This window comes from Medicago sativa, chromosome 1, assembly GCF_051527215.1.
Source record: "Medicago sativa cultivar Bolivia chromosome 1, Bolivia_mono, whole genome shotgun sequence".
NCBI classification, from domain to species: domain Eukaryota; kingdom Viridiplantae; phylum Streptophyta; class Magnoliopsida; order Fabales; family Fabaceae; genus Medicago; species Medicago sativa.
Window position 1 is genome coordinate 66,689,933 of NC_140749.1, and position 8,879 is coordinate 66,698,811.

Here is an 8,879-nt window from a genome sequence, read left to right on the forward strand (position 1 = left end):
ATGTTTTTGGAAAAGGCTGCGAATAATTGTGGAGGAGGTTTCTGTTCAAATTTGTGAAAGGTAACTTTAAAATTATGGAGCAGTAGTATCACCTCTACCATGTTAATTAGTCTTACTTGATTTGAATTTACGAGAATATAGCAACGACACTTCTAATCAAAGGTGTGTCTAATATTCGATATGTGTTAAAAAGTATCATTTTGAATTTACGAGAATATTATATTGAAAGTTGTGCAGTTTCAAAATTCTAAGAAGTATATCATTTTGAACTTAAAACTTTATTTTTTGGCTACCTTAACCAGCGCCCCTTTCCGCCCAAGAGGCACTAATATGATAATGAAGGAGAAATTTTTTAAAAGTGTCTGCATTTTATTATGGTGATTGGAAGGTAACCTGGTGGCATTATTGCAGCCTACATTTTTATTCACCACTTATACATACATGCATACAAGTTTAAACTAAGACCAAGGTTAGAGATGTTGTCCACAAGGCCATACTTTATTTATTATTTCCGGAACTGAAGTTCTTATTAACTACAAAACATCCAAAATTTATTTTAAGATTATTTCAAGACATAAGATGGCCACTTTATCATTGCATTGCATGATTTTACTGAGATTGTGATTGAGGGTGAACTAGAGGACCACGGTTTCCACTGAACTTGATCTGAGTGACATCACGTGGACGAAGGCCGAAAGCATTTTCAAGAACCTCACGAGGGGTGGCCCTGAACACCTGCTTCACATGGTTCACAGCAGCTACGTCGTTTGTCTTGAAAACCACATACTCTAATGCTTCTTCGTTCCCTGCTTGTTGCGCCACCACGAAGTTTTGTGGCACCACCAACAACTGTCCCCTTCTTACATTGTCGTCGAACACCGCGTTACCTTGGCAGTTTACTATCCTAACTCTTCCTTGTCCTCTAATCACGTACATCAGGCTGTTGGCGTTGATGTTCCAGTGTGGAGCATATATACCATTCTGTATATCATGCAAATGTACACATTGGTTAAATAATTAGTACCATATATTTAAACTAAGTACATTTTGACTTTTGCTTAAATTTAAGACGGAGTAATACTATACACATACCCTGTAGAGGAGAACATATTCAGCACTGAGGCGCAAATTGCGGAGGATAGGGAGGGTTAAACTGTTAGCATCGCTGATGCGACCTGCACGTGGGTTGTAGAGATCTGCACGTGCAGGGCGAGCGATGTTCTCCACAAGTCTTGCACTGCAGATAGTTTCTTCCAAACCATTCTGCCCACGTGTTCTTTGTTTCTCTCTGCTTTCTTTTCCCCCACGACTGTAGGGATCATCTTCTTGCTCCTCTTCTCCTCTAGGACGTCTTGGGTCTCGCTCTCTTTCTTCTCTAGGACGTCTTGGGTCTCGCTCTCTTTCTTCCTGGCTATGTCCGGGACGTCTTGGGTCTCGTTCTCTTTCTTCCTGACTATGTCTAGGATGTCTTGGTTCCCATCGTTCTTCCTCCTCGGGACTTCTTTCGTGTTCTTCATCTTCTTGCTGCCACTCAGGGCTGATGATGCTGAGACCGCCCTCTACTCTCACGATTTGACTCCTCTGGTCGCGTGGGGATTGAAGTCTCTTAGCTGTATCCTGATCCGTGTTGAGAGCCTGCGCTAAAAACTCTGAGCTGAAACCACTCAGCACACTGCTACCTTCGTTTTGTTCCTGAGATCCCTCCTCTTGATGGTGGTGTCCTCCTCTACGTCCCGGGAAACTGGGCCTCTGTTGCTGTCGTCCTTGTTGTCCCTGTTGAGTTTCAGGGAACTCGACCTCTGGGTTTCCGCCAAGGTAAAATACCTGCCAACACATATTTACATGTGATGATTACTAGAGTTGAAAATATTATAAAAATTAGTAAAGTGTATAATAGTTCTGAGTTGCAGCTTGCAGACGTAAATACAATATAAATGTTTTTCTAAGTCTCTGCAACGGCATCACAATATCAAAGTTCATACCCCGCAACTACAATTTATAACACATAATGTAATGAATAATTTACACTTATACTTACTCTGGGAGTTGAATCGAGCTGGTTTACAAAGTTGGAGGTGTCGAGAAGACTAATGGCAACAAGAGGTTCATCACCATGGTTATAGGTCCAGTAAGGAGTTCCAGCTGGAATGGCAATGACATCACCTCTGTAGAAGCGACGAATCTTCTGGTGGCTGTCAGGTTGCTGCTGCTGTTCTTGATGCCTGGATCCTTGTCTAGACCGTGATGATTGGGGCTGTTCAAAAGTCTCAGGACAACCAGGAACCGAAAGTCCAAGTACTCCCTTTCCTGTACATATAGAAGAACAATATTCAGTTACAAAACAATTCAATACATTTACAAATAATCAAGTTTAAGCTCTTGATAGAACCTTGGATGATGAAAATCAACTGTGGAGAGGGTGAGTATGATGGCAAGTGAAGGCCATTAGGATCAATGGTACGTCTGATAAGAGAGACACCGGCACATTGTAGCTCAGGGTGGTTTGGATTCCATGTCTCAGTGAGACCGGCTTCATGCTCAACACGGTGGTCTGGTTCCAATGCATTGATATTGTTCAGCTGACATTGGTTGAACCTATCATACTCAGAGCGAGTAGCTAAACATGTAAAAAGCAGCAAGGAAAGAGAAAGCAAAGATAGAGAGAACTTCCTCATTGTGTTTGCGAGATTGGTGAATGGATTGGTGAAGAGAAGAACCTATGGAGTGGTGATTTATAGTAAGAAGAGAAGAGTGAGGGAGAGACACGTCACACAGTGTAGGTTGCTGAGTTCATGACATTCTTCACCATGCATGTCTATGAATTCTTAATTTCCAACACATCACATTATGATATACATGTCCACAGAGACATTACAGAGTGCATATTTGTTGGTATCTTTATATATGGAATCCTGACTGCAGTTAAATGAATGAGAACAAATATACATGGCATGGGATGGTCCCATGCATTCTGCGTCGATTCTTTACATGTTGATATCATTGCTTCTTTTTCACGTTACTAAATGTATTTACAGTTTTCATTAAGCAGCAACAGTGTTGCTCAGACTCAAATATATAGATGTATGTGGTGTTTAAAGTAGAAATTCTAGCTTAATAGTACATCTCTTGATTAATTATCAAACTGTAGCCTTTGCAACAGAAACAACGTAACTTAAGCGTAAAACATTTTTACTCATGCATCCAATCAAATCACATCAAATATAGTTATTTGTAGAAATATTTTAAAAACTAAGTTATAAAAGCACCATTTTTATATGATATGGTTTGATGAAATACATTTGTGAAAAAAAAAAATTACACCATCAGTGCATATATAACTTAATCTCTTAAAAATTTATGCTCTGAAAGTTCAATATTCACCTTCCAGTTATTTGAATTCAACTAAGCTCTAGAGAGTTCAGGTTGATTGTTGCCATTGATTTTAAATCAATTTAGTGTATTTAGTGCTTATTTGAATTTCCTTTTGTAAGATCCAAAAATACTCCGGACACATATATTAAAATTGCTTGGTATATTTAAGTGTTCTATAAAATAAATTCTAACTTATGTGAAATTAGATGTTTTGCCTCTTTGTAAGGTTTTTAACTTCAAATTATTGTTCAATACATTTATGAGAATGTATATACACACATAAATCAATGCACATTCAACTCATGACTTTTAATTCTTTCACAAAAAAAAAAATTCATGGCTTTTAAGTTTTAATTAAAATTCATTTTCACCACCACAAAACCAAACATACTTGAAAATACTGGACTCACTAGACGTACATAGATGTATAAAATTAAATTCAAAAACTCAATTTCTAACATACCAATTAAGTTTAATCACTTAATATCAACCTATAAACACATAAACTTGAATCAAGTTTACCAACTTATATCAATGGTTGATTTCAATTATTACTGTGAACTTATTTTTGTTAACCATTGATTAATTTAGCTATTTAAATACAGATTTGTATGTCGAACTAAGGTATCAGTTATTATAGAGAAAGAGACGCAAACTAATTGGAGCTAATGTACATCAATTAAACAAGATCTAATCCTTTTAATTTGGTGCAACTTACCTATCTATGTCGAATGACTCAAATCCAGTTGGAACAAGAATGCTATATTTATATGGAATTATGTATCAAAAGATCATTGAGCAATCTCATTGCAGGGGTAGCCTCTCGTTTCAAAATCTCAGTCTGTTATATGCAAATTTTGAATAACAAGTTTTCGAGCGAACTAGGTCCATTTTTTTCAAAGATCGAGGACAAGTCAAAAGTTTGAAGACTAATATTTCGAAGTAGATATTCAAAAAGCAACGTCTAGAGTTATTCGGAAGTCCAAGTTACGCAACTTCTATAAACTTTCATATCAAGTGTGTTCAAGAAGTCTTTTGAGCAATTAGTTATATGCTTCTCCGTGTCAAAAATTCAAATATGACAGAATAAACTTGCAGAAGGCTCTTGGAAGTTAGAAGACACATGACATCCACATATGTTAGAGATTAATTTATTTCTTAGTCTATAAATTATATAATCAAACTCTATGTAAATGAGTTCATTTCTGTTCCACAAAACTAAGCCTAATAACGCATCCGCCCTCACAGGATAAATTCTTAGTGACAATATCGAATCATCGTTGTATGAAACTCAAACCTATCTATATTAATATATTTTTCCTTTTGCATGCTTAGTTCCTTTACCATTTTTTACGTCCATGCATTTATTCGATCTCTAACTGTGTGCTAATTACTTGATGCACAAACTAGATATAGTGCTACTATAAAGTTATGCTGAGCTTTATATTACTCCAGCACAACAGAAATATTACCTGAAACCTTTTGAGGTGATTGTAACTTCTCATTTTGATGTAATAAAACACTTGTTATCAAAAATCTATTCTGCATAGTATAGAGGGGGCAAATAGGCACTGGCTTCAACCGAACTTTCATTGACTTATGTTTCGCTAAAAGCAATGAAAGCCAAAGTAATTGCTGATTTCTTAGCTAACTATTTGGTTGATAGTTATGATGATTTCGAACAAGATTACATATGTTTGAATTCTTGGAAACTATATTTTGATGGTTCATGCCATGGTAAAGTTAGTAGAAATTGTGATGTTGATAATATCTCCACAAATATATCCAACTAAATTCATGTACAAATTACCAATCAAATGTTCGAATGATGAAGCGTTTATATTTCAACCTAATAAATGTTTTCAATAATAATAATAATAGATAGATTTTTTTTCTATTTCAACTTTTTTCCATTTGTGAGTGAACCTAAACCATTTATGTTTATGGTTGTCACCATACAAGCATTACTCAACCGACCCATATACACATAACATATGAGAAAATATTCAATCTCCTCCCGTTCTCTCATATTGTCACCAAATTGTCCGATTTTCTACCATTCTCGTCTTTTCGTATCATTCATATATTAGATCCAAAAATTAACTTTGTTACTGACATTAATCAAATCATAAATGAATGTTTTGAGGACAACATGCAGAAGAACAAGAAGTTGTTCACTTAGTATACAAGTAAGAACAACATGCAGATAAATGCTAAAAATCAAAACTCACCATAAACAATGAAGACGATGAAGAAGAAAGTTTAGAAAAAAAGTGTCTGCATTTTTTTTATCACAATTGGAAGGTGTATTACTGGCATGAATGCATCCTACAGTGTTATTCGCCACTTGTACATACATGTATACTAGTAGTTTAGATTAAGATCCTGTTTAGAGATGTCGTCTACAAGTTAAATAATTTTCATATTATAAATAAAAGAGTTTAAATGCAGAATAAGACTGAAATAAAAAGCAAAGCAAATACTACGTCAAAACTTGGGTATTCATTTATATTGATTATTTCAAGAACTGAAGTTTTTGGCTACAGTACACCCAAATTTATTTTATAATTATTTCAAGACATGGCCACCTCATATTGCATTGCATAGCATGCATTGTTTTATTGAGATTGTGATTGTTTTACTAAGATTGTGGTTGAGATTGAGGGTGAACCAAAGGACTACGGTTTCCACTGAACTTGATTTGAGTGACATCACTTGGACGAAGGCCGAAAACATTTGCAAGAACCTCAGCAGGGGTGGCCCTGAACACCTGCTTCACTTGGTTAATAGCAGCTAGGTCGTTTGTCTTGAAAACCACATACTCTAATGCTTCTTCGTTCCCTGCTTGTTGTGCCACCACAAAGTTTTGTGGCACCACCAACAACTGTCCCTTTCTTACATTGTCGTCGAACACCGCGTTACCTTGGCAGTTTACTATCCTGACTCTTCCTTGTCCTCTAATCACGTACATCAGGCTGTTGGCGTTGATGTTCCAGTGTGGAGCAAATATGCCATTCTGTAAATCATGGAAATGTACACATTGATTAAATAATTAGTACTATATATATTTAAACCAAGTACATTTTGACTTTTGCTTAAATTTAAAACAGAGTAATACTATACACATACCCTGTAGAGGAGAACATATTCAGCACTGAGGCGTAAATTGCGGAGGATTGGGAGGGTTAAACTGTTAGCATCGCTGATGCGACCTGCACGTGGGTTGTAGAGATCTGCACGTGCAGGGCGAGCGATGTTCTCCACAAGTCTTGCACTGCAGATAGTTTCTTCCAAACCATTCTGCCCACGTGTTCTTTGTTTCTCTCTGCTTTCTTTTCCCCACGATGGACGACCACGACTGTAGGGATCATCTTCTCGTTCCTCTTCTCCTCTAGGACGTCTTGGGTCTCGCTCTCTTTCTTCTCTAGGACGTCTTGGGTCTCGCTCTCTTTCTTCCTGGCTATGTCCGGGACGTCGTGGGTCTCGTTCTCTTTCTTCCTGACTATGTCTAGGATGTCTTGGTTCCCATTGTTCTTCCTCCTCGGGACTTCTTTCGTATTCTTCATCTTCTTGCTGCCATTCAGGGCTGATGATGCTGAGACCGCCCTCCACTCTCACGATCTGACTCCTCTGGTCGCGTGGAGATTGAAGTCTCTTAGCTGTATCCTGGTCCGTGTCGAGAGCCTGCGCTAAAAACTCTGAGCTGAAACCACTCAGCACACTGCTACCTTCGTTTTGTTCCTGAGATCCCTCCTCTTGATGGTGGTGTCCTCCTCTACGTCCCGGGAAACTGGGCCTCTGTTGCTGTCGTCCTTGTTGTCCCTGTTGAGTTTCAGGGAACTCGACCTCTGGGTTTCCGCCAAGGTAAAATACCTGCCAACACATATTTACATGTGATGATTACTAGAGTTGAAAATATTATAAAAATTAGTAACGTGTATAATAGTTCTGAGTTGCAGCTTGCAGACGTAAATACAATATAAATGTTTTTCTAAGTCTCTGCAACGGCATCACAATATCAAAGTTCATACCCCGCAACTACAATTTATAACACATAATGTAATGAATAATTTACACTTATACTTACTCTGGGAGTTGAATCGAGCTGGTTTACAAAGTTGGAGGTGTCGAGAAGACTAATGGCAACAAGAGGTTCATCACCATGGTTATAGGTCCAGTAAGGAGTTCCAGCTGGAATGGCAATGACATCACCTCTGTAGAAGCGACGAATCTTCTGGTGGCTGTCAGGTTGCTGATGCTGTTCTTGATGCCTGGATTCTTGTCTAGACCGTGATGATCGTGGCTGTTCAAAAGTCTCAGGACAACCAGGAACCGAAAGTCCAAGTACTCCCTTGCCTGTACATATGGAAGAACAATATTCAGTTACAAAACAATTCAATACATTTACAAATAATCAAGTTTAAGCTCTTGATAGAACCTTGGATGATGAAAATCAACTGTGGAGAGGGTGAGTATGATGGCAAGTGAAGGCCATTAGGATCAATGGTACGTCTGATAAGAGAGACACCGGCACATTGTAGCTCAGGTTGGTTTGGATTCCATGTCTCAGTGAGACCGGCTTCATGCTCAACACGGTGGTCTGGTTCCAATGCATTGATATTGTTCAGCTGACACTGGTTGAACCTATCATACTCAGAGCGAGTAGCTAAACATGTAAAAAGCAGCAAGGATAGAGAAAGCAAAGAAAGAGAGAACTTCCTCATTGTGTTTGTGAGATTGGTGAATGAATTGGTGAAGAGGAGAACCTGTGTTGTGATGATTTATAGGAAGGAGAGAAGAGTGAGGGAGAGACACGTCACACAGTGTAGGTCCTGAGTTCATGACATTCTTCACCATGCATGTCTATGAATTCTTAATTTCCTACACATCACATTATTATATATATCCACTTTGTTGGTATCCTGACTGCAGTTTAAATAAATCAGACAAGGCAATATGGAATGGTCCCCATGCACTCTGCGTCCATTCTTTACATATCTGTACTTCTTTTTCACTTTAATTAGTTCATTTACAGTCTTGATTAAGCACAAACCATGTTGCTCAAACTTAAATGCATAGATGTAGCTTTCAAAACAGAAGAGCAGAACAGAGAGGGTGGTGACTGGTGATGTTAAAATTTATTCTCTGAAAGTTCAATATTTACCTTCCAAGTATTTGAACTCAGCCAAGTACTAGAGTAAGAACATTGAAGTAATCATTAATGTTTAAATCATTTTAGTTGCTTTTGTGAGGTCCAAAAATATTTTAGACACAGAATTGATTGACATCTTTCGGTGTTCTCGAGTAGAGTTATTTTGTCTCTAGAATAAATTCTAACTTAAATATGAAATTTGAAGTTTTGTCTCCAAACATGGCTTTTAGCTTTAAATTATTGCTCAACACATTTATGCAAACATATATAACCACAAACCACTGTACAATTAACTCATCAATTTTGTAACATTCATTTTTTTCATTACCAAACCAAACACTAAAAATACATGACC

The 8,879-nt window shown here is 37.5% G+C and overlaps 2 protein-coding genes across 2 annotated transcripts; both read right to left on the minus strand.

Annotated features, from left to right (window-relative positions):
- Positions 1–479: 479 nt before the first annotated feature.
- On the minus strand, positions 480–2,702 carry LOC146956567 (legumin type B-like). The gene is made up of 4 exons (XM_085729506.1): positions 2,390–2,702; positions 2,039–2,307; positions 1,093–1,824; positions 480–981 (listed from the first exon to the last, which is right to left on the minus strand). Exons 1-4 carry the CDS (start codon positions 2,673–2,675, stop codon positions 610–612), a joined length of 1,659 nt encoding a protein of 552 aa, XP_085585632.1. The 5' UTR covers positions 2,676–2,702; the 3' UTR covers positions 480–609.
- Positions 2,703–5,855: 3,153 nt separating this feature from the next.
- On the minus strand, positions 5,856–8,365 carry LOC146956568 (legumin type B-like). The gene is made up of 4 exons (XM_085729511.1): positions 7,811–8,365; positions 7,460–7,728; positions 6,502–7,245; positions 5,856–6,388 (listed from the first exon to the last, which is right to left on the minus strand). The coding sequence occupies exons 1-4, from the start codon at positions 8,094–8,096 to the stop codon at positions 6,014–6,016; spliced, it is 1,674 nt and encodes a 557-aa protein (XP_085585637.1). The 5' UTR covers positions 8,097–8,365; the 3' UTR covers positions 5,856–6,013.
- Between the last annotated feature and the right edge of the window lie 514 nt (positions 8,366–8,879).

Excerpts from the sequence above, each read along its gene's own strand:
- LOC146956568 (XM_085729511.1), bottom strand. The coding sequence starts at position 8,096 with ATGAGGAAGTTCTCTCTTTCTTTGCTTTCTCTATCCTTGCTGCTTTTT. Across the intron at positions 7,729-7,810 it reads GTTGATTTTCATCATCCAAG|GCAAGGGAGTACTTGGACTT; the intron begins GTTCTATCAAGA and ends CCATATGTACAG. Across the intron at positions 6,389-6,501 it reads AATATGTTCTCCTCTACAGG|AATGGCATATTTGCTCCACA; the intron begins GTATGTGTATAG and ends CATGATTTACAG.
- LOC146956567 (XM_085729506.1), bottom strand. The coding sequence starts at position 2,675 with ATGAGGAAGTTCTCTCTATCTTTGCTTTCTCTTTCCTTGCTGCTTTTT. Across the intron at positions 2,308-2,389 it reads GTTGATTTTCATCATCCAAG|GAAAGGGAGTACTTGGACTT; the intron begins GTTCTATCAAGA and ends CTATATGTACAG. Across the intron at positions 982-1,092 it reads AATATGTTCTCCTCTACAGG|AATGGTATATATGCTCCACA; the intron begins GTATGTGTATAG and ends CATGATATACAG.